Source organism: Marmota marmota, unplaced genomic scaffold, assembly GCF_001458135.2.
Source record: "Marmota marmota marmota unplaced genomic scaffold, marMar, whole genome shotgun sequence".
Classification (NCBI taxonomy): domain Eukaryota; kingdom Metazoa; phylum Chordata; class Mammalia; order Rodentia; family Sciuridae; genus Marmota; species Marmota marmota.
The window spans coordinates 23,837,609-23,862,019 of record NW_026000019.1 but is presented as its reverse complement, the minus strand read 5'-3'; the positions used below and the strand labels follow the sequence as shown (position 1 = coordinate 23,862,019).

The 24,411-nt window shown below is 56.8% G+C and overlaps 1 protein-coding gene across 1 annotated transcript in view; it reads left to right on the top strand.

Annotated features, from left to right (window-relative positions):
* The window catches only part of Uck2 (uridine-cytidine kinase 2), a 28,795-nt gene extending 5,655 nt beyond the window's left edge, over nt 1-23,140 (top strand). Inside the window, exons 2-7 of the mRNA XM_048810098.1 lie at nt 8,951-9,110; nt 9,772-9,868; nt 12,106-12,248; nt 16,525-16,622; nt 18,309-18,357; nt 20,175-23,140. Coding sequence (XP_048666055.1) covers nt 8,951-9,110; nt 9,772-9,868; nt 12,106-12,248; nt 16,525-16,622; nt 18,309-18,357; nt 20,175-20,314 — 687 coding nt within the window. The 3' untranslated portion in view covers nt 20,315-23,140. The remainder of the gene's footprint in view (nt 1-8,950; nt 9,111-9,771; nt 9,869-12,105; nt 12,249-16,524; nt 16,623-18,308; nt 18,358-20,174) is intronic.
* The last annotated feature ends 1,271 nt before the right edge of the window (nt 23,141-24,411 follow it).

Here is a 24,411-nt window from a genome sequence, read left to right as displayed (position 1 = left end):
GAACTTAGAACATACAAGAGTAGAGCGAGGTGTTTTATTCCTCCCTATAAGACTTTATTAGGCTGTGAGTTGGTTTCTACATACTTTTGGTGGGAATAACTTCAGTTAGGTCACCTTCTCCTAATGGCTCTCTCTTCTTTCACCTCCTGCCTCTCCAAGTTTATGGAAGGAACTTTATTTATTCTTATTTATTCATTTGCTTATTATTTTTGAGAAGGGTCTTGCTAAGTGGCTAAGTCTGGCTTTGAACCTGTGATCCTCCTGCCTCAGCCTCCAGAGTTGCTGGAATTATAGGCGTGGGCCACCACACCGACTTGTTTGTTTTACTTATTTGTCTCTGTCTCTCTTTCCCTATCTCTCTTTCTCTCTGTCTCCCTCTCTCTCTCCCTCGTCTCCCTCTCTCCCCCTCTCTCTCCCTCTTCTTCTCCCTGTCCCTCCCTCCGTCCCTCTCTCTGTCTCTCTATCCCCCCCCCCACCCTAGCTATTACACTGCAGCTTTTATAATGAGAGGAAGCAGAGCTACCTCTTCCTGTGTTGTTCTGTGTGATCCCTATTTGCTCAGCCACCTTGGTGTGGAAATCCCTCCGGTTGGGTGTTGGGTTCTTGTGGAAGACGGCCATTTCTCCAGCCCCTTCTTTTCAATGCCCTTCATCTTTTTACTGTAAAACCTGCTCTTCCAAATTGCTGGTCTCCCCTGCAGCCCTCCAGCGGGGCCTCAGGAGAAACCTCCCCTGCCTTTCTTCCTGGAGGCCTGTGCCTCTGGCAGGGTGGCGCTTCCTCCCCTCACTCCGAGCCTTCACCCTGCCTGCTGCCCAGAGCCCCAGCTGTGGCCCCCCACGACTTCAGACTGTTTCTGAAGGGCCCACTCATTGCATGACTCCTCCCTGTAGTTCCTCATGATCTCGGTGTAGATTGAGCTGCTCTTTTTCAGCCATTAACTCTACCCTACCACAACTACAGTGCTCTGGCTTTAATTTTATGCATGGACCATTTTCTGGGTCCACCACCTGCTCTTATTTTTTTGGTACTGGGGATTGAACCCAGCATTGCCTAACCGTGGGGCCATATCCCCATCCCCAGCCCTTTTTATTTTTTATTTTTGTTTAAAGAAAGGGTCTCACTAAGCTGCTGAGACTGGCTTTGAACTTCCTGCCTTCGCAGGGATGACAGGTGTGCTTCCTGCGCTTGGCTCCACCTGCCTATTAAGGGACTACCTTGTGATTTGTTTTGCCCGAGACTTCCTTTTCTTCCCACTGTAGTTTGGGCTGTGCCCTGGAGGTTTTGCAGCTGTTTGGTGAAGGGCAGTGTAGGGTGGGGAGCTGGCTCTGGTCCCTGCTTTCTCAGGAGAGAACTGAACAGAAGGAAGGGGTGCTGTTCTTCCCTGGGGCTTGAGTTATAACCGTGGTGCGGTTTCAGCAGTGTCTTGGTTCAGCTCCGTGAGGATGTCTTGTGCAGTCTCATAGATGTGAAGGAAATAAGTGGGTGCCTCATGAAGGTTCCAGCAGAGTTCCAGAAATGACGTTCTCGGTGGACTGTGCAGAGTGGTGGTAGAGGGAACTGGACGCGCCCTGGAGATGAGCTCCTCGGAGCCTTTGTTCCATGCCGACAGCTTTGTGCACAGGATGCCAGCACTCTGGGAGGGCGAGCTGCATGAGTGTCACCAGTGTGGTGCAGTCGGTCCCGTCCTGTCCTGAGCACCCAGACTGATTCTAGAGCCACCTGCATTTTCCTTGGATGCCATGTGGTGGGTGGGTGGTTCTCCTTGTCTTACTTCTTAAAAACTCACTCTGCCCAGAAGCGCCCTGGGCATTTCTGAGGCAGAAGCCTTGAGATGCTGCTGCTCACACGTCTGCCCAGAGTGATTGCTGCTGGCTTTGAAGACTTCTGAAGCTCACTGCTGGATCTGCGCAACTCCTGTCTCCCAGGGGACAGCACGCCGTCTGCTCAGCGGGTCTGTTTCATGTGGGTGATAATGATTAACTGGGGTGCTTGGTGAAGCAGGCACAGGAGTTTCAGAGAAGCGTTTACTATCAGAGTAAGCAGTTATGCAAGAAAAGATTATAAACTGTAACGACATGCACAGTCTTTATGGGCATGTGTCTTCTGGGAGGGGAGAAAAACGGTGCGGGGGTACTTAGTAGATGGAAGCCCTCACATCTGTTGTGACTTGAAAAAAACCCAGACCTCCTTTGGTGGCCCAGTGACTGAGGAGGCCGAGACAGGAGGATTGCAAGTTTTGCCTTGGCAGTTTGGTGAGGCTTCAAGCAACTTATCAAGAACCTCTCAAAATAAAAGTTAAAAGATCTAGGGGATGTGGCTCAGTGATTAAGCACCCGGATTCAATCCTTGGTACCAAAAAATGAAAGGAAACTTTTAAACAAATTGAATCTGGCAGGTGTATCAGTTTCCACGGGTTGCTGGAACAAATCCCTCCAGACTTGAAACAACAGAGATTTGTGACCTTAGTTGAGTCCAGAGGAGCCAAATCTGGGGGGTCGGCAGGAGAGTGGCCACGCTTCTCTCTGGCCAGGGGCTGTCTCTAGCACAGACCCCGGTCCCAGACTTGTCTTGGTGCGACTCTGCCCGCCTCTCTGCACCTTCACCTGTCCTGATTCCTAGTGCAGGATCATCTTGGCTCAGATTGGTGTCTTTATCACACCTGCGAGACCCTTCCCAAGCCAGGTCACATGCTGAGGTTCTGGGAGGGTAGAGGTTCAGCCCACCGCCTGTCCCGGGCTCCCACTTCCAATTCAGTCTGCCCCAAGGGAAAGAGACGTTCACACCAATCAATTATTAATTAGCAGTACTTTGAGGAAGAAGGAATTTTGAAAGGTGAGGGCTGAGTTTTGGGGATTATAAATGACAAAAAGCAGAAGAGGGTCGTTCACTTTATGTTCACTGTGCTTTTTATTTTGAGGTGATTGTAGATTCACACACAGCCTCTCTGAGCCTCCCCGCTTCACTGCATGGGCTTTAAGACAGGTCCCCTTGTCCCTCACCCCACTAGCCACCAGGTCCTTTCTGTTCCTGCAGCTCTGTCACATGTAGGGTAGTAGGGGTGGCGCGGTATTCTTTTCTTCCTTCCTTCTGTCTCTGCCTGACTGGAGATTCCAGGTGGTCGAGACCACCGGCAGCTTCCTGCTGGGGCGCAGGGGGAGGGCCTCTGGGCAGCCCTTGCTCGCAGAGCTCCCCGGGTGCTCCTGCACACATCCGAGTGCTCCTGCACACCCCTGTGGCCTGGTGCTCCTTCACTGGACGAGGCCCAGGAGTAGGGTGCTGGCTCATGTGGCAGGTGCGTGTTTGTGCACCACTGCGTGAGGTGTGCAGAGGGCCCTGCTGCTGTATGAGGCCAGTCAGGCCAGGTGCAAGGCCCACAGGTGCTCTGCTGCTCATGAGCTGCTCCTGGACCCGCCATGCCAGTTGGAATACTTGTGTGGGTCTAAACAAGAGTTAGCCAGCAGCACTTCAGTTTCACAGATTAGTCAAAGATGGTCATGACGTTCAAAGCATGACTGCCTTCTCTCTCTCTCTCTTATGGTGGATGAACCCTGATAATTTGTGATAGCTTCCAAAGTGGCGAATTCTCTGTCCTTCATACAGTAACATGGTCTTTGTAGCTTTGGGGGTTGTTTTCTGTGGTCCCCTGTGGTTCAGACCCCCTTCCCCCAGTACTGGGGATGGAAGGCAGATGTGTTTCACCAATGAGCCTCATCCCCCAGAGCTCATGATCCTCCTGCCTCAGCGTCGCACGCACCTGGGATTACAGAGTGTGCGACTGTGCTTGGCTTTTTCCTTAACGTTTTGGGGTTTGGTGCCCTGGATGTGTTGGTGAATGATAGGTATGGCAGAATCTAGCAGGAAACACAGAAGGAGTTGGGGCTGTTATGGAGGACTTGAGCCCTTCTCTTCAAAAGTTGTGAGGAGTAAGTAGTACATTGAGTTTTCCATTTATGGTATTGGGGATTGAACCCAGGGGTGCTCTGCCACAGGGCTGCACCCTGGCCCTTTTTATTTGAGAAAGGTGTTGTTAAGTTGCTAAGGCTGGCCTTGAACTTGTGATCCTCCTGCCTCAGCCTCCCGAGTCACTGGAATTACAGGCATGTGCCACTGTGCCCAGCTATAAATTGAGTTTTCAAAGATAGTGAAGGAAACCATCTCTCCAGGACACACAGTGGCTGTTGGGTACCTGCTCTTGTCCCTCGCACCTGCTGGAGGAGAACTAAAGAGGAAGTGAGAACTTGTGCCGACTCGGGAGTCTGACCTCGGTTTCCAGTTTGGAGAGGTATTGTGGAATGGCAGAGTCAACCCAGATGTGCCTTGTCCAGCACAGTGCTCTGGTGCGGTCCATCCACACATGGTGCCTGCCCTTGAGTGGCCTTCAGCCCAGGACGCACTGCAGGGGCCCCCACAGGGCACGCTGTGCTCTCCCTTCTCCTTGCACTGGGCTGCTGGGTTCCAGTCTCCTGCCTTCTGAAAGGTGCACCCGGTGACTGCACCGTGGGCTGAGGTTTTCAGCGCCATCCTCTTATTTCTCTCCCAAATGTGCACAGGCATTGTAGACAGCCTTTCCTACCGAGGAAGGGTCAACTCTGAAGGGCCCAGCCAGCGGGGGCTTTGCAGAGCTCACAAGAAGCAGGAATGAGCTTGGCTGGGGCTGAACGCTGTGGCCCTGTGCCCTGGTCACAGGGCCACTGTGGCCCTAGGAAGGGAGGGAAGAGGTTCCCTCGGCTCCTGTGGTGGTGAAGGGCGCTTGTCCCACAGTTGGCCTGCCAGGGCGAAGGCTGTGTTTGCCAGCCGTTCTCCAAACCTGTGCTCCTGGGCCAGGTCTGCCTCCCTGGCTCCATTTCCTGATGCCCAGGATGGGGGTGAGAAGACCCATGTCAGGGTTGCTTTGAGGGTCAAGCTGGCCCTCTGTCTCCAGGTTCTTGTCCCTGTGTAACAGGCTCAGGCTGCAGCTCACCAAGCACGATGGACTTTTGGCACCTTTTATGTGGCACTTGTGTTGCCTTAGGGTGGAAGTCCTCTGAAGGGAGCTGTGAAGGAGAGAGGAGCGTGTGCACGGGCCGTGGGCAAACTCGAGGACTTGAGCATCCTCAGGTTTTGGGCCTGGGGGGTTCCTGGAAGCTCCTTCAGATCCTAAGGGGCAGCTGACATCGTAGAGGAGTCCCTGATGTGCAGTGTGTTCCTGAGGGGGGGCCCACTAGTGCTCGCCAGTCCAAGCTGGTTCTGATCCAGTTTGATGTCTCGGCGGCGCTGGTGCCTGTGAAGAGTGCCGAGCCAGACTTGAGTTTTATGAACCCAGGAGTGTTTAAGGCCCCTTTTCAGCCATAGAGCTCAGTGAGTTGGTCAGCACATCAAAAAGCCCGGGGACTTAGGTTGGTGCCTGTTGATGGTCAGGATCTTTCTCAGATGTGTCCTCAGCTCTGGGCCTTCTCCGGAGGGACTCCTCTGTAGGACCCGCCTAGAGGTCAGGAATTGGAGCCGGAGCTTTTGGGGGGCTTCTCATCCAGTGCTGGCCCAGTCCTCTGGGCCTCCTGTGGTGCTGCCAGGAGGGTGGAGGTTGCTCAACTCTGTTCTGACACCTGGGGAAATACCTTGAGGCTGGCAGGTGACTGGGAGGGTCCTGCCGGCCCCCCTGGGAGGGCTGGGCTAGTGAGTTCCTTGTGGCTCCTGTGGACTAGGAGGAAGCCCCCAGCTTTTCAGAAGCAAGTCCACATGGCCTCATGCCTCCCTTTCAGCCACAGACCCTCTGTCAACAGGGTCTGGACAAGTGGCTTGTTACCTCACTGTGTTAGGCTCTGCCCCTGTGACAAGGTCCTTGCTGTGGGGCCTTTTTGTGGGGAGCAGACTTCATTGCTCATAGTTGCCAAGGCTGGCAGCCCTGGGCCAAGGTTCTGGGTCAGCTTCCAAGTAGCATGTGTCACAGTGTCCTCTGGAGGGGCGGCCGTGTACTCACTTGGCGGGAGGAGCAGAGGGTGAAAGGGAGGACTGCTGTGTGCACACCCTCTGGAAAGCGAGACCTGCTGCCGGCTGGTCCCACCAGTGAGGCCTCGTCCCCAAGGCTCCTCGCCTCTGAAAAGCCCCCTGCTACTTGTCATTGTTGGTTAGATTCAGTTTGAAGTCTGCCGACACCATGAGACCTCAGCACTAACTCGGTCAGTTCCCTCATCTGGGGATGGGATGGACTAAGTCTTTCGCCGCTGCACACATGAAGGTGTCCTGAGTCGCTCTCCTGGTCTTCCGCTTCTCCTTCCCGAGATCCTGCGTTGACCTCATCTCGACTTTGTGTTCAGAACCAGCCCACAGCCCTGGCAGACCTGTCCTCCTCTCTCAGTGCCACACTGGCAAGGACAGGATTATTCCAGATACACTGCAAGGCGAGGCAGAGTCCAGGTCCCCAGCACTGCATCTGCCTGCCTGGGAGGGGTCCTGGCCCATTGGGCTGGCAACCTGGTCCCTGCCTGTGCCTGAGTCACCCAGCCTTTCTGGGCCCTGGTGTTCTGTCCACAGAATTGGCCTACCAGTTGTTCCCATCACAGGGAACAACTAATAACTAAATGATGTCACCGAGCCCAGGGTTTAGCACATGGCAAGAGACACCTTCGGCTGTAATAATTATTTTTAATTGTGGGCAGGTACACATAGGGTAAAATTTTCCATACCTTTTTTTTTTTTTTTTTTGGTGGTACTGGGGATTGAACCTGGGATTACCACTGAGCACCTTACCCCAGCACCTTTTTAGTTTTTATTTTAACACAGGTTCTCCCTAAGTTACTGAGGCTGGCCTTGTACTGGTAATCCCCCTGCCTCAGCCTCCTGAGTTGCTGGGATTACAGGTGTGCACCAAAGCCCCATCCCCCCAACCCCCAGTTAGTTACACATGATAGCAGAATGCGTTTCATTTCGTGTACACAAATGGAGCACAACTTTTCATTTCTCTTGTTGGACATGATGCAGAGCTGCACCATTTGTGCAGTCACACATGTACCTAGGGCAGTGATGATCGTCTCATTCCACCATCTCACCTACCCTGTGCCCCTCCCCACACAGGATTAGGGCAAAGGGGACCTGGCGTGAAGGAGACACCCAGGTGGGCAGTGGGTAAAGACAGAGTTGCTGTTACGTCTGCTTATTAGCCCAGTCTTAAAGCGCACGCCCAGGTCATGCCTGGCTAGGGACACTGAGCTGCAACATTAGGGGGACAGCTTTTCTGCCTGTTTGTTGGTGGGATTGCCGCTCATATTAGCAACATTTAGTGGGTTTAACTGAAGAGTAAAAACGCCATGACCCGAATGGCCGTTTAGGAATCACTGGCACCACGAATGCCTTCTTCATTTTTGTTCTCCGGGCTTCTCAGTGGAATCCCCCCCCATTTTTTAATTGGCGATTTGTAGTCACACGTTATGGCAGGATTTGTTGTTACATATTTGTTCATGAGCACAGTAACAGTATCATTCCTCAGCACTTCCCTTTCGCTCCCTGCCTCCCTCCCCTGGCCCTTTCATCTGCTTCAGTGTCTCCCTTTAGTTTTACGAGGGGCACCCCCACCCCTCACTTTCTTTTGGATTCTCTGCTAGTAGAGGCTACAGGTACACAATATTCTCCGACCACCTGAGAACGTAGGACACAGTTGCCAGTTAGGAAAAGGAAATTATTGGCAGACAGATGTTTAAAAACTTGGTTTATAATTGTTTTTGGATGAAAGTCACCTTCGAGTTTTACCTTCTGAGATTTGGTGCAGTGGTGTACGTCTGTGATCCCAGTGACTTGGGAGACCAAGGCAGAAGGTCTGCAAGTTCCTGGCCAGTCCAGGTAGCTCAGCAAGACNGGGGGGGGGGGGGGGGGGGGTCAGGTATGCAGTCCCAAAGTCGTAAGTAATTTAAAATGCTCATCTGTATTAATATGAAGAAGAGTCACGCAAGCTAAGGAAATCACCCACAAATAATTAACAAGTGCCACCACATGTTACTGTTCCTCCAAGATTCTTCCAAGTTCTGTGTCACTGCTTGTACAACAGGGTACATTGTGTAAGACAGTTTTATTTTCATACTGCAACAGGAGTGGCCCATTTCCTTATGCTCAAACGCTTTTGTAAGAATTGTAACTTTAAAAAATCCTTCTAAGGTTGAACCTCAAATACCTCTAAATATGCTGATTTTGCATCTGTTGTAATTAGGTCAACCAGTTCCACAAGGAGCCTTGAGTTATGGCTTCCAGAATTTTTGTAATATAGACATTTTAAAATTAAACTTTGTATCAAATGAAAAAAAGAAACGAGTTGATTGAATGAGCCCTTCAGTACCTCCTTGCTTTGAATTCACTTTTTATGGCCCTCTCTGCACACTGCCTGCAGTATTGGGAGGGACAGGCAGATGTGTGCGTCCCCAGGCGCAGCTCAGAGCCCACAGGCTGCTCACTGGGAGCTAGTGTCCAGGTGGTTGAGACGCTCTGGGCTCCTTGGGCATGGGTGATGCTTGTGGCACACGTCTGTGGAAAGGCCCTGGCTTGCCACTGGGTGGCATCTGTGGCTAGAGATAGAGCAAAAGTGGCCCGCAGAAGAAGAGCGAGGGCACCATCCCAGCCCTCCACTGGCTGGCTTTGAGGCTGGCTAGGCTTGCGAGTGCAGGGACAGAGGATGTCCCACAGGTGCCCAGGCCCCTCATCCTGTCAGCACATCAGGGCCCACTTTCTGCTGCCTTGTTTGTGTCCTGTGGTGGCCTTGGGGAGAGTATTTTTGGGAGAGGAGGCAGAACCTGTCTGCTCCATCTTGCACCATGGTACCCGAGTGCAGGGACTGCAGGGAGGAGAGGGCTGGCCTCTGGGCAGCCACAGCCTGGGCCTTTCTGCTCTCTGTGGAGATGCAGCCCTCCTGGGCTTCGTGGCAGCCCAGCAACTGCTCTTCCTGCCTGCACGCTGCCCCTTACCCCCACGTGCTCTCTCTCTCCTGCAGTCTTCGGTTTGTGCCAAGATCGTGCAGCTCCTGGGGCAGAACGAGGTGGACTACCACCAGAAGCAGGTGGTCATCCTGAGCCAGGACAGCTTCTACCGTGTCCTTACGTCGGACCAGAAGGCCAAAGCCCTGAAGGGACAGTTCAATTTTGATCACCCAGGTGAGTCAGGAGGGCGGGGAGGTGGCTCAGTGCTGCCAGGGGAGGGTGCTGCCCTCTGGGCTTCCCCTGGTTGAACGGGGACTCGAGAACTGCCCTGCAGGGCTGTTGTGGGCTTCTGGGGAAGAAGCACCATGGTGACAGTTGGGAAGCATTTGGGAAGACACTGATGTTGTGCCTGGCTCGTGACACACTGTCACTCTGATGGATGTCTGGGGACCTGTGAGAGCCTGGGCCTCAGGTGGGCCCGCCGCAAATGACCCGACAGTGGGTCCTCATACCACTGCCAAGCTGCAGCAGCCTGCGCTGCACCTGTCACCTGCCACCCGTGGGCACCGCAGGTGTCCAGCTCATCGGCTGGCACACAGGCTCAGGGTGGCTGCCTGGGTGTGTCTTGCACTCAGTGGTCTAGCTAGGCACAGGGCTCCTGGTGTCCGTAGTCATTGGCCTCCTGGCGAGCATGTGCCAGTCCCAGGCCAGGGCTGAACTCGGGGTGGGGAGGATGGTGCAGGCCTGGGATGCATATCAGGGGCAGAGACCTGCGGTCAGCTCACTTGGCTGGCCTGAGGCCAGGCAGCTTTCACGTCCACCTGGGGCCTGGAGTGCATGGTCATGGGAGGAATTAACTTAAATCAAGACGTTCTGACGGTTTGACTTCCTTCAGATGCCTTTGACAATGAACTCATTTTGAAGACTCTCAAAGAAATCACTGAAGGGAAAACAGTCCAGATTCCCGTGTATGACTTCGTCTCCCATTCTCGGTAAGTGGGTACCCGCCACCCAGAGCAGCCTGGGACTGCACTCCCACCCCGTCCTCCACCCTGCCGCTGCCAGTGGAGGGACGATATGGCCCTGTGCCCTGGCTGCCTGTGGGGGGCGTTCCTGGATGGTCAGGCGGGCATGCTCCATGGTGCTTGGGTAGGGCTGCACACGAGTTCTGGCTCCACACCCCAAGCTGTTCCTGAAACAGGATGTAAGGAGGACAGTGGAGGAAGGGCAGGAGGAACAAAGAGCCCTTCTTCCTGCTCTCCTGCTGACTTGGCATTGGACCGTGGAGGGGTGTGGGGGTTGGAGGTTGCCAGGTGCAGGTCTTAGGATCAATCAGACACTCTAGGAGGCCTGTCAGCCCAGGCCAAACAGTTCCTCAGCACAGCTTTACTCTTGGTGGCCCTGACTAGAAACAGATGCTGGCTGGGTAATGTGTCCTCCTCCCTCTGAGTGTTGGGAACGGGCTCCTGGGGAGTTCCCTCCTGCTACCTGATGCCGGGCACCTTTGGCCCTTGTAGGACTCTCTATTCACTCTGACCCAGCTTTCACGTGGCAGCTCTGGGGACGTCCCCGCCGATGCTGACCTGGAGAGCACACTGCACCGGCGTGGCTCCTCTGTGCTCTGGGCTCCTCGCGGCCCTCTGGAGTTTCAGCTGGGTGCTGTGCGTGCCCTCCTGTCTACTTTTCATTCTTCCCTCCTGGCTCTTCTCTCCCATTCTCTCTTGAGTTGAAGTGTGGATAGGAAATTAGAACTCGTCTATTACCAGATGTCCCTGTAATCATGAACCAGCCGTCTCTGCGAGCTCTGTGCCTGTGCAGCTCAGCCTTAACGCAGTGTGTACCCAGCCTGCACCTCTCTCAGGTGCCTTAGGCATGACAAGGAACTGTCCGAGGAGGAAGCCAAGAGGGAGGGCATGGGGCTCTAGATGCAGGCAGCCAGGAGTCGCCATGAGGGAGGTGCCCAGCCCAGGACGCCAGGCATCATGCCCCCGTGTCAGCCGGCGACCCTCCCAGATGATACAGGAATAAAGGGGTTCAGTGTAGGAGTTGCAGCTGATCTGAATGTTGGGGCTGGTAAGTGCAGCCAGAGAGTGAGGGCAAACATCAGTGTCCAGCCTGACCCCTGCACCAGCACACCTTGTCCAGCTCCCAGCCCCTGGTGACGCTGAGAGGTGTTCTCAGTGATCTGGCCTCAGCACATGGTCTCCTGAGCACTGTGGATTGTGCTTCACGGTCGCCTTCCAAGTGTTCACGGCAGAGTAGCCTGGAACCACAGCAGGAGGGCATCCTGGGAGTGAGTTCCACCAACTAACTAACTAGTAAGGTGTGGTAAGCTGGTGACCGAGTCCGTCCCTGCCCAAGCTCAGGAGGAGGCATTGCAGTGTGGTCCCTGAGGGGAGGCTGGGCACCTCCAGAAGTTGCATAGAGCAGCCGTATGTTGGGGAGAGGTTGTTGGCAAGAGATTTCCAAGGTGACAGTTGGGAAGCATTTCAGGGATCGTGTTCTGTGCACACAGACAGCTGGGGAGCAGGAGGGATGGGTAGGTGTGTGTGAGCGGCTGAACGAGGAGGCAGGAGCCAGGTAGGCCTCAGGTTCTAGTCCTGCAGGGCATGGATGTCAGGCCAAGGAGCACAGATGAGCTAGCAGCGGGGGCCCCAGGAGCTCCACTGTGCAGGAAGGCCATTCTGGAGCAGGTGCTGCCCAGGAAGAGGCCTGTGCCGCACCTACCAAGGCAGTGGACGGGGGGGGGGGGTCTTTTTTTTTTTCTTCCCTTGGTACCAGGTATTGAACCCAGGGAAGCTAACAACTGAGCCAGATCCCCACCCCCTTGTTAATGTTTTATTTGGAGACAGGATCTCACTGACTCTTACTAAATCACCGAGGCTGGCTTTGAACCCGTGATCCTCCTGCCTCACCCTCCTGAGCTGCTGGGATTATAGGTGTGCGTCTTCGCACCTGGTGGAGTGAGGGTCTTGATGGAGAGAGGCTCCGATCACTGCAGATCTTTGGCGGTGGAAGAAGCGGAGTACTTCTGCAGGAGAGTTCTGTCAAGTTCATGTGTGGACAGTGGCCGCCCTGGTAGAACTCCCAGGACAGATGCCTTTTATTTTAAACCTCTTCTAGTGACGCAACACTAGTTTTGCGCCTGAGTCTGTGGAGGGCAGGAACTTGCCCAGGGCAGGGGCTGCGACCGCGATCCCCCAGCTGACCTGTCTCCTCTGCTTTGCAGGAAAGAGGAGACGGTCACTGTCTATCCCGCGGATGTGGTGCTCTTCGAAGGGATCCTGGCCTTCTATTCCCAGGAGGTTCGAGACCTGTTCCAGATGAAACTTTTTGTGGATACAGATGCAGACACCCGGCTCTCCCGAAGAGGTGTGTTCCAAAAGCCCTGTTGGTGGCCACCTTGGGGACAGGGGACCTGAGAGTCCATGAGTGGCCCTCCCCACCCCCCTGCCTGAGTCAGAAGTCTGGGCCTTCCCAGGGTAGACGTGTGTCCACATGGCCGAGCCTAGCTACGTCAGTCCAACCCCAGGGTGTCTTGCCGCCCAAACACTTGGTGACATTTGAGAAGGGGTTAGTCACTGGCTGTTTTGGATGAGACAGGCTGTGAGGTCACTGAGTTGAAACCAGAAGTCTGCCTGCTTGTCATACCAGGGAAAGGTGCCTAAACACTAGTTCCTTGTGGTCCCTAAAGCCCCCTAATGGATGTCTCGACCTTGGCTCAGCCACAGGCCATGGAGATGGGAGAACCTGTCCCCACAGCTCCGGGTGACCCTCCCACCACTGCCGCTCCAGCTTTGCCAGTTTTTCCAGATGGCGCCAAGCAGGCTCTGCTGAGGCTGTGCCCACAGCCAGAGGTGCAGAGGTCTCTGGTGGGGCCGAGCTCTGGAGGGTGTGGTCCACTAGGGGCCTGGGACCTAGATGGGGTTGTTGATGGCAGAGGTAACCCAGGAAGGTGCAGGGCCGGTGAATGGGGGCCACTGCAGGCCCAGGACTTGGTTTGGCTGCTGGCGGGCGGGGACAGCAGGGGAGTGGAGCACTGCTGCTCTCTGTTGGACGGTCGTTCTGACAGGAAACATAGCTGCAGGCGGTTGGGAGGCCATCTGTGGATCTGGACTGAGGCAGGCTGTCACGGAGGTGGTGGGAGAGGGGACAAGAGAAGGTACTAGCAGAGCAGGAATTGGGATGGTGATGGACAGGTGGCGGGGAGGGGAATGAAAGGTGACCAAGTCTGCGTCCCTGTTGTGTGCAAGAGGAGAGGGGGCAGCGAGGGCGGCTGCTTGGCCAGGGCAGTCTAGCCATGGATCCCGGGTCTGTGTCCATCGGAAGGAGTGGTCTCATTGTCAGAGCTGTCGGTGGAACCGCTGGGCCTTGGGGAAACATGGAGAAACCACCAGGTGGGCCCTTCTGAGGGGCAGGACCACCACATAGTTGGAGCCCCACTTCTGCCCCTGGCCGGGAGGGACGCAGAACACCACGTGACAAGAGAAGAGCAGGATGGGAACCTGTGCTTGGTCCCAGCAGAGTTCCAGCCTGTTTTGTGGCTTGGGCAGCTCTTGGGACACCCCAGGCATTGGTGTCCTTGGGGGAACTGTGGGAAAGGCCTGCTGTTAGCCGTGCGGTTCTGTTTGGGTAGGGTCGTGTGGCTCTGTGGGTAGGTCACGGGAGCCCCAGCCCAACCTCCACCCCTCGATTCTGCTTCACCAGCCTGGGCCCCCCCTCGCCTGCTGTGGGTACTCCTGCCGGGACCAGTGAGGCAGCTTGGGGTACAGAGCGGAGTCAGGAGTGACTGGTCCTGGGCTCTTCTTCCTATCGGAGGATCATCTTGGATGAGCACCCCAAGTATCATGAGGATTAGTGGTTCCGTGGGGCGGCCCATGGTTTGTTAGTTGAGGCCTGTGTGGCAGATAGAAGCCCCTGTGCTCGGGTGGCTGGGGCGCTTTCTCTGGGCTCTCTGTAGGACTGCAGGGGCCACATCCTGGGAGCTGGCACCACTGGACTGATGTGGTCACTGCTGCTGGGCCTCACTCAGCCGGGAGTGCAGGGTGTTGGGGAAGGAAGCAGGGGTGGGGATCGGGAGGGACCCAGCAGGCCCTCACTGTGCGGGCTCAGCTCCCGTGTCCTCTTCTGGCATGAGATCCCCATGAGGAGTGAAGAGCCCCCTCGCTGGGGGCCTCGGGCCCAGCTCTGCTGACCCGTGCACCCTGACGCTGCAGTTGCTCACTGTTTCCTTCTTACCTGGTGGGCCTTCTCCGTGCTCCACCCTGAGCCTCCATTCTCTCCACATGGGACACACAGAGGGCCTGGCATGGGTGTGGGGGGCACCGGGTACTGAGGAAGAGGGAGGGATGAGCAGCAGCAGCTGTGGGGCTCGAGCACTCCAGCCCCCTCCTCGCCACGCCCTGCCGCGCACATGATCCCGTGCTGAGTCGGCCCTGGTGGGGGTTCTGCCTTGGAGAGGTGCTCCTGTACTCAGCACGTGGCTTCCAGGTACTCCCTATTTCACCAGCTCCGCACCTTGCTCACCCGGAGTACAGGGCAGGGGGCACATGGGCAGGGCGAGCAGGGCTGCCAATGCCCCTCCTGCCACCTCACTCAGGTAGGGAGGCAGGGTCTGTGGGATGTGCAGTCTGTTCTTTCGCTATGGGTGACCCAGCTCCTCAGCCACTTGCTGATGTGAGTCCACGTGACCAGCAAGGGATTGTCCTTGTCGTGGCTCCTCCTGAATTCCTCTTGGCTTTATCAGGCCAGGAATAGCAGTGCTGGGTTGGAAGGGCAGAAGTGAGGAGGCCAGGCAAGGATCATGGGCAGACTTGTCACTTCCTGAGCTTGACCCCGACCTCTCAAAGGGCCTGTCCTGGCCCAGCAAATGGGTGGGCTTCAGACTGTGGACAGCTGCCAGTTATGAGTCCCAGGAGTTCTGGTTTGTGCCAAGACCTTGCTCTGACTCAGCCCGTGGCGTGTCCTGTTTCTGGCTGTGTCAAGGGGCAGGCTTCTCATTGCAGTGGGCGGTGCCTGCGGGGTCTCTGGCTGCAGAGTTGGGCCGGGCCTTCTGATCTGCAGGGTTCCTGTGCCAGGACAGCCTTCTGGCCGCTTTCCTGAGGCACGGTCCCTCTCTTCCTCTCCGTTCCCCCTCCCTCCCTGTCCCTCCCTCTTCATGTGACTCTAATGCACATCTGCTTTCTGCATGACCAGGCACTTCTCGAGCCCAGTGGATGAGCATCCTGGTCTGTAGGACACAGGGAGCCAGGACCTAGTGGGGCGGAGGAGGCTATGTGTGGGGTGTCCTGGCCATACAGGAGCTCAGGCCTCCCACAGTGCGGAAGCCATGCGCATCCTGTGTTGCGAAACAGAGCCCGCACCAGGGCTGTGGGGAGCCCCGGCCTCCTGGGTGCCAGGGTACTTGCTCTCCTCCAGTCTGACGCCCCTTTGATCGGGCTTCCTTTACTGTGGGCTTTATCTGGGGACTTGCCGCAAGGCTGGACAAAGCTGCTTCCTGGCAGGAGGCAGTGGGCTCTGTGGACAGGCAGAGTGGGTGTGAGGCAAGTCCTGGCTCACTGGGGACCACAGACTTTGCATAACCAGAGCTGGTATGAAAGCCAGCTGCCCCTGTGGGGTGGCTCTGGGAGGCAGGCTTCCTGTCCTGGGAGGCGGGATCAGAGCCACTCCATTCCTTCCTGGTCCAAACCTGCGAGTGTAAGCAGAGTGATTGTTCCCACACGGCTTTCCAGAAGTCCACCCTCAGATCCTGCCTGTGTGCGTTTGGTGCGTCTCACCCACACTCGAGCCGTTACTTGAGAAATGTGGGAGAAGGAGCCGAGGGCCCCTTACAGTTGATGGTGGGTGGGGTGGCAACCTTGGGCTTGGCTGGAACACACAGCAGCTGGGCAGCAGGATCCCAAGCCACGGAGGGCCGTGTTGGTGAGGGAACCTTCTGGGCTCACTGCCTAAGGGGCAGAGGCTGAAGGAGGTCGGGGTGCAGTGGCAGAGCCAGGGCTACCGGCCCCCTTTCTGTTTTTTGACAAAGGAATTAACAAAGTGGCGAAAGTCCCTGAATGAAATGGACTAGGCGAGGATAGTGGTGGCCGAGTCTTGTGCCACCTGGGTTGCTTCTCTGCCCCGGGCCACTGTGTCCTTTCAATAACGACAGTCCTTCAGTTTGCAAACCTCTATGCCTGAAGTGGGCAAGGCCTCCCTGCCCAGGTGGCTGTGGGCAGCCAAAAAATGAACTCACCTGACCTGCTGTAGGGGGTTGCTGGACTTCCAGACAAGACGAGTGGGAAGGGTGCGTGGAGCCACCACCTGCCTGGGTCCTGGTTGCGGCCTGTGACCCTCAGCCCTCAGGGCCGTGCTGGGTGTGCAGTTCACATTGGAGTCTGGTTTGGGCCCGCTGTGGGCTGACACAGGAACGCTGCGGGCTCTGGGCCAGGCAGTCTTCTGTTTCCCGCGATATTTTTGGTGAAATCCGGGGAAGTAAGACTTAGATGCATAACTTGTTTCTTTGAAGCTGCTGCTGCCCTGTTCTCACAGGTGAGGAACCAGCTTGTGGCCTGTGGGAGTGAAAGGAGCCCAGGGCCTGCTCTCCCGCGGGCAGATGCCTGGTGGCCCCCACACTGTTTTATTGATCCTTGTTTTTCTTCTCTTATAGTACTGAGGGACATCAGCGAAAGAGGGAGGGACCTTGAACAGATTTTGTCTCAGTATATCACGTTCGTCAAGCCTGCCTTTGAGGAATTCTGCTTGCCAGTGAGTTGCATTGTGGCTTGTTCTGTTGGATGTACACTTAATTTTGTGGTGCACTAAAGGCATGCAAGTCGCTGCAGTCCCCAGCTCGAATCTCCTTCCTGTCTCCGAGCATCTCCACCCTGAAGTCCCAAGAGAGGGCCGCCTTAGGTGCTTGGTGTCCTGTGTGTTCCTGGGAGCTCCGTCCTTCTGTCCTTCCTCTGAGAGCCAGTGAGGGCCATGTAGGCCTCCTGCTGGCTCTGTAGGTTCTCAAGTTCTGCACTTCGTGCGAGGTGGTGTGGCTGTCAGGTCCAAGGGTGGTCCCTAGCCTGCCGCAGGGTGGCCCTCTCAGCCTCCTCTTGTGCCCTCCAGTCCTGCCAGGCAGCTGGGAATGCTGAGGTGAGACATTGTGGAGACAAGGAAGGGGGTCGAGGGCCTTGGAAGCCAGCCCTCAGCCTGGGGCACACTGTGCTTCCTTGGGGACCCAGAGAGGCCTGCTGGGAGCCTGCTGGAGACTGGGGCATGACCCAGGGTGGCTGAACCCTGGCTGAGCCCCTGGTGATTCATGACTGAGCCCCAGCGGGAGGAGGTGGAGGCTGGTGAGGGAGTTAGGGAGGTCTTTTGGGGACTGCAGTCTGGAGAGTCCTTGAGCAGGGTGGGAGTAAGCCTGGGCCTGGGCATTCCTCGGCCTGTCCTGGTGATCAGCTTCTTTCTCCTCTCCTGGGAAGCTGTCTTCCCAGCCTGTCTCTTGAAGTCTGTTGGTAGATCTTACATCAGGTTGGACTTGACTCGTTTCCAGCCAGCACAGGTGGGCTTTCTAAGCTGGCCTGAGCAGCCTTGCCACCTGTCCGTCAGCCGAGGGGACGCAGGAGCTGTGCAAAGCTTTGCGTCCATTCAGCTGTCCAAGGCCCTTCTTGCTCTAAACTCAATAATAAAAACCCAGAGTGACCTTATTGTCAGACACCACTTTGCCATTAACCTAGTTGGAATGGAGTGCAAGATTCTGGACAAATGCTTTTTGGGTTGTTGCTGCTTATTCCCACTGTCAGCCCCACTTTGCTCAGGAAAGACCAACTTGTTCCTCCGCAAGCCTGGGACTGAGACCTGTCTGGATTGGCCTTGGGCCTGGCAGGACTGTGTGCCAGCGCCTGGCGTGGAAGTTCACCGTGAGGCTGCTCACACGGCAGGCGCGTGTGTGGCCTGGGCAGGCGCAGAGTGTGCCTACAGAGCCAGGGAAGCTGGTCGGGGGCCACGGGCCTTTTCTGGCCTTTCCTGGGCTGGGGATAAGTCCCGTCACCTTCAGACTGTGTCAGAGCCCAGATGACCTGGCCCCCCTTGAGCCCGGTGGTTCTTGTTCCTCTCTTTCCTAGTGTTAGGGCCCTTGTGTGCCTGGCCCACGTTCTGTGCAGGTCATGGTACAGACTGTTGGGCTAGCCCAGGAACTAAGAGGCCCCTGGTTTGCTGGAACGTGGATGGAGTGCATCCAGGTCAGGCGCCTGATGAGCAGTCGGATCGTGGGTTGCTTTCAGGTGCCGCCTAGTCGGGACCAGTGCCCTCACTGACACGGAACACCTTCGCCCTGTTCCTCTTGCCCTTGCCTGCTCCCTTCCTCCCTGGCTCTGAGGAAGGCTGGCCCTTGTTCCTGGGGAGGGGCTGGTCCCTGCACTCTGAGCCCCTCTGTTAACACACTCTGCATGTCTTTCTTCACAGACCAAGAAGTATGCCGATGTGATAATTCCTAGAGGTGCAGACAACCTCGGTGAGTCCCTGCGGGTGCTTCACCCCTGCGGCTGCCAGCCACAGGCGGGGCGGGGTGTGGTGGCATGGGCTCTGTGCTCTACGATGGGAGCAGAGGCATGCCCTCTGCAGCCCTGTCTCGGGATCATGCCCTGAGTGGTGTGCAGTGTGTGAGGGCAGGCAAGGGCTGTGCCCTTGGAGGAGCCGTGGCCTTCTGCTAGTGCCCAGGGTGACCCCTGGGTGCCTCGCCACCTGACTGCACAGCAGGCCGCCTCCTCAGTGTGACGCAGAGGATTTGCTCTCGTGAGTGCCCGCAGAACACAGCCGGCTAGACCCCTGGGTGCTGTGTGCGGGTGCTGGCTCGCCTGGGAGCCCACCCAGCTCCTGACTTGGCGTCTGCGGCAGAGTTGGTCTGTCAGATAGGACCCTGTCTTCTCTTTTTTTCATTTGTCCTCCATTTAAAACGTTGATTGCCAGGTGCAGTGGTGTACGTCTGTGATCCCAGTGACTTGGGAGACCAAGGCAGAAGGTCTGCAAGTTCCTGGCCAGTCCAGGTAGCTCAGCAAGACCTTGCCTTACAATTAAAAACAAAACAAACAAAACAACAACAACAACAAAATGGTGGTGCTGCTCGGTGGTAAGAGTGCTTGCTTCACGTGTGGGCGGCCCTGGTTCAGTCCCGAGCAGCGCACTCACACAGTTGGCTGAGTGGATGGGGAATTTGTCATGGTGACCCTTTTTTTTTTGTAAAGCAGTACTGCGGACTGTGCCCCAGGTCCCCTGCATGCTAGGCAAGCAAGTGCTCTGCACTGAGGTGTACCCCCAAGCACCACCCCTCCCTGTAAATTCTGAGACAGGGTCTCACTGAGTTGCCCAGGCTGGCCTCGATTAAAGTACAGACCCCAAAGGATGGACCCATGGATTCGGCTCAGGCTCTCGAGACCCACTCATTTCATCTCCAGGCTCCCTTGCATTGTCTCACACAGCTTTTGGGGGAGACCTTGTATCCAAATCACAGCCCTGGAATTAGAGGTGTGGGCCACCATGCCTGGCATCACCACGCGGCGAAGAATGAGGACATTCTGACCCACAGGCACGGTACGGTCACCGTGTTCAGGAGAAGCAACATTGACATGATCTCTAGCCAGCAGAGGCTCCTCAGCCTGTCTCTGGTCTTCATGACAGTGACAGTGGCAGTACAGGGTTGCTCGTGGGCAGATGGCCCTCAGCTGGGGCCATCCTTTGTGTCTGGTGACCAGATGAGTGTGGATTGCAGCAGGAGCACCCCGTGTCTGTTCCGTGCTTGGTGACATTTGCATCAGTTGGTTGAGGGGTGTATTTTGTTTCTGGTGGCCATGCATGCGGCTCTGCCCTATGCTTTTGAGGGAGGAAAAGCCCTTTTCCTGGGGTTGCCCTCTCTAGGTGGCAGGCTCCTTAGTCAAGGGCCTCATGGCCCACTGGTGGTGTCAGAAGTAGGGCCAGCTGCCCTCTCTGGAGAGTTGTGCTGGTTACTTTGCCGCGGGGCACTCTGGTCCTCGCTGGTGAGAAGCCCTTTCTTTGGCATTGTCTGCCTTCCTCCTCATGTGCTCCTGTAGGGGACATCATGGTAGCCCGTCGAGGCCTGGAGGTTGTGATTTGGCTGCAAATGCCACTTCCCGGGGTGCCTTGCCTGTGCTTCCTGTGTGCCTGTCCACACATCAGACCTGTGTCCCCTGCCACCCCAGCCCTCTAGCCTGTCCCACTGTGGCCCTCTAGCCTGTCCCACTGTGTCCACCAGTGCTCCCAGCCCTGCGCATGTGGCCTCCCTCCCTCCCAACCCTGCTGCTCTCTGTCCTGCAGTGGCCATCAACCTCATCGTGCAGCACATCCAGGACATCCTCAACGGAGGGCCTTCCAAGCGGCAGACCAACGGCTGCCTCAACGGCTACACCCCTTCACGTAAGAGGCAGCCATCGGAGTCCAGCAGCCGGCCGCATTGACCCTGGTTCTGCAGACCTGCCCGCCTCCGAGACACCGCTCACCTGTACACACCATCTCCTCTGACATCGCTGTATTTAGGAAAACACCTTGGGGATGAAATGCCTTTGATTATTTTCTTTTTCCTGTTTATACTTCAGAACGGCGAAATCCAACAGAACTTGACCTGAGCTTAAGCAACAAACCGTGCCAACGTCTCCTGGTGATGCCTGATTATGAATCCAACGTGTAACCAATTATAAATACATACGTAGAGAGAGATATATATAAAAGGATCTATTTTTGTGTAAATGTACAAATACTGTACAGCTCTTTGCCGTAAGTATTTTACAGGGGCCTGGCCTGTGTATGTGGGGCCTGGAGCTGCAGCTGTGTTGTGGGGAGTGGGCCGGCTAATGCTCCTTGGCTTGGCATCCAGGAGCTCGGCAGGAGCGGGGTCGAAGCCTGATGGCCTCCTGTGCGATGCCCTTAGGAGCTGAAGCTTGGGTGCTTGAAGGAGGGACTTGTGTCCTCCTTTGTGTGAATTAGTGAGCTCTCAACTTAGAATCGGTCCCAGGGGAGAGGACAGGTCTGCAGAGGCTGCTGGCCCTGCCCCACCTCTGGTTGCTGGCCAGTTCTTTCTGGCCTCCCCAGGAAGCCAGAGCCACAGGGCTTGGGGGTCACTTCCAAGTGATAAGTCGGGAGGGAGGGAGTGCAGTTGAGTCTCCGGCCTGTCTTCGAGGACGTGCTGGTTCTCAGGTGTGGCATTCCTTGGCATTTGTGTCTCTGCAATGTCATGCAGCCGAGCTCCCGGGCCCTGGGGATGAGCTGTCCACATGAGGGACTTTTGTTGGACGTGATGGGGGGATATGCAGTGAGGGGCTAGTGTGCCCAGGTCGGGGATCTGGCCAGCCGTGGCAGGACAGGAGGGGGCTTCCTAGGCAGACTACAGAGGAGGTGCTTTAAAGGAGCATATTTAAATCATGGCACGAAGCTGGAGTCCAGGTGGAGAGCACTGGGTGGTGATCCCTTTCCCACGGGCAGCCTCTTGGTGGAGACCTTGTGGGGAGGAAGTGTGCATTCTAACGCACTGGCAGGAGGCGGAGGAGCTGGGGGCCCCGCGGGATCAGGTGGGTGTGAGTGAGGAGTCCGGTGCCCCAGTTTCCACCTGCAGAAGAGCCAGGGCTCGCCACACGGGGGCCACCCTCTTGGTGCTTGGCAGGCCATCCCTCGGTCACCCCGCTGTGGCTGCCGTGCCGACATGGCAGAGCCTTCTCCCTCTGCGGCTTTTGGCCTCTTGAGCCTTCAGGGCAGTCTGCCTCCTTACTCTAGCCACCCGCTTCCCTCTGGCTCCGCTCGCACTCCATTAGCCCTCCAGTCTGATTGCCATCTGCTGCCCCCGAGGTCCCCAGGAGGCCATGCAGGCTGGGAGGGAAGCTCGAGGGCTCCGCCTGGCTCTGAGGTGGGTCCTCAGCGAGTGGCTGCACTGGAGAGTGCTTCAGGGCCAGATTCGCCTCTCCACAGTCATGGCTGGTGCAGGGTGGGTGGCAGGCTGGGTTAGCATCCCGAGGATGTGGCCCCCAGCCCTGCTGGGCCCGCCCGGGCTCAGTCGGAGCCCGTCCTGCAGATGCTGACGTTACTTGACGCTCCCAGGTGCCAAACCATTTAGTGCCTTGGCCATGTATCCCACTGCCCGAGGGCTGGTTCTCCTCCTCAGAGCCCTCACTTACTGAGCCGCTTCCTCATCTACCTGTGGTGTTGGGACCAACCCCCAGGGTCTCTGAGCCACCCACTCCCAGCCTGGGCACAGTCAAGGGCTGCCCTGTCCCCTCATGAAATGATCACAAGTCCTCACAGCTCGGCCAGAGGCCCTGGGCAGTGCATGCTTGGGGTGGGACACACTGCCTAGGACAGGAGGGGGATGGCAGGGGTAGGGTCCACCCTCTGTGGCAACCCAGCCTCCAGCCTCCTGTGTGTCGGACTTGAGCTTCCTGTAAGACAAACCAGGTCTGGATTTTTAAGTCTCTGGATGTCCGATACAACTGGAGAGTCATTAGACCGCAGGCCTCGGGGTCTGTCCCCTGGCACTCTGGGCTGTGGTGGAGGAGGCATGGGTGAGCAGAGCAGGCAGTGTCACAGGAGGAGGCAGTGTCACACGGGAGGCCGGGCCTCGTCCACACCAGTGCAGCTCCAGCTGGGCACGTTCCTTCCTGGGCAGCTGAGACTGGTGTAGGGAAGACAGGCATCTGAGGAGGGCACGTGTTGTGGCCTCAGGTGTCCTTTGATTTGGAGCGGGAAGGGAAGGCCCCAAGAGCAGCCATAGGTCCCACAGAGGACCTGCGCAGACAGGCCAGGGAGGGGTGGGGAGTTCCTGGTTTTCCTGTCCCCAGGAATCCAGACGTTCAGCGTTGGCCCCACTTAGCCATCGTGGGCAGCCTGACTCCTGCTGCTCCTGGGCTGGGGACTGGGCTTGTTGCCGTGCCCAGGTAGGTTGCCAGTCCCCTGCCCTGGAGTCTCCCAGGTGCCTGTCCCAGGTCTGGATGTAGGATACCCTTTTCTCAGGGGGAGCGGGCAAACATACTTGGTGTCACATTGAGAGAGTGCACAGGCCGGGAAGGGCACGTTTAAGAGCCCTGGAGCTCAGAGCCCCTTTAGGCTTCTGTCCCTGGGCGTCCCTCCTGTACTGGGTGTGGTGACGGGGTTGGGGTCAGGGTCTGCAGCTCTGGGGCAGCGAGTGGCTCAGAGACTTCAGCTTTCCTTCCCTTGGAGATGCTTGCTTCCCCTTAATTGTTGGTGGCCACAGAAAATATGTACTTTGCTGTAAATAAAGACTGAATGAAAAGACCCCACTCTGGCCTTGTTCATGGTGTCTGGTCAGAAGAGCCTGTGGGTGCCGGCTGGGACGGCCGGGCCCCGCCGTTGCAGAGGAGCTGTGTTCTGGGGTGCAGGAACCCTGGCTGAGCATGTGCTCCTGTAGGAACGGCAGGCTTGCCCCGCTCGTCATGCAGAAAGCCCAGGCTTCTGGGGGGCCTGGTGTCTCCCGTTAGGCAGACTCACTGCTGAGGGGCGCGCCGCGGGTGAGGAGAGGCACCTTGACTGTGCAGAGGGCTCACGTGGGCCACAGGAGCTTACCGCACTATGGAGTGAGCGTGAGCCTGTCCTTGTTTGCAGCAGACCCAGGTCACCTGCCACTCTAGCCCCCGCCTCCTGGATCCCAGTGACACCCTACCTATCCCTGTCTCCTGGTCTCCCAATGACACCCTACCTCACCCCCGTCTCCTGGTCTCCCAGTGACACCCGACCTAGTCCCCGTCTCTTGGCTCCCAGTGACACCCTAGTCCTGTCTCCTGGTCTCCCAGTGACGCCCGACCTATCTCTGTCTCCTGGGCTCCCTGTGATCCTCATTAATGAGCATAGTGATCTGCTGCCTCTGGCCACTGGCACTCCTGTGACTCATGTCATCCCATCTGGGACTTCAGCAGGACCGACCGGGCTGGTTGCAGTGTTTCAAATGCCTCTGTCCATCACCAAGCTGGACGGCCGCCTCCCGGCTCACCTGTGCCGTGGGCAGAGGCCCTGCACGCCAGTACTGGCTGTGGTTCGGGTCTCCCCACCCGAGTACCACCCAGGGATGCCCTGAGTGGGTCAGCTGTCCTCCCCATCACAGGTGCTGTGAGCCGGCCTTGCCTGGCCCAGTAGGGCTGCTTCAGTGCAGGCCAGCCGAGGCACGGACTCCTTCCTGTTAAGATTTGCCTCAAGGTCAGAGAGGGGAGGGGACGCAGGGTGGGGGGAGTCAGCTCTGAGAGAACAGAGCCAGAGAGGCGGGTCTCGGTTGTTTGGTGCAGGGGGATGTTCAGACTTTTGTTCTGAAGCAGCCATCAATGATGTCTGGGCTGGGGGTGTAGCTTAGTGTCAGGGCACCTGCGGGCCACGCGCGGGCCTGGGGTTCTACCCCAGCGCTGAGAACAAGCAATTCTGAGCCCAGGATGAAGTGAAGCCACCAGCTAGATTGTGGGTGTGGCTGTTAATGTGGGTGCATATATATGTCAACCAAAATAAGAGCCACGTGAGTGAGCGCTAAACCCAGACTTCTGTTCTTATCAGATGGGGGGAGGCGAGG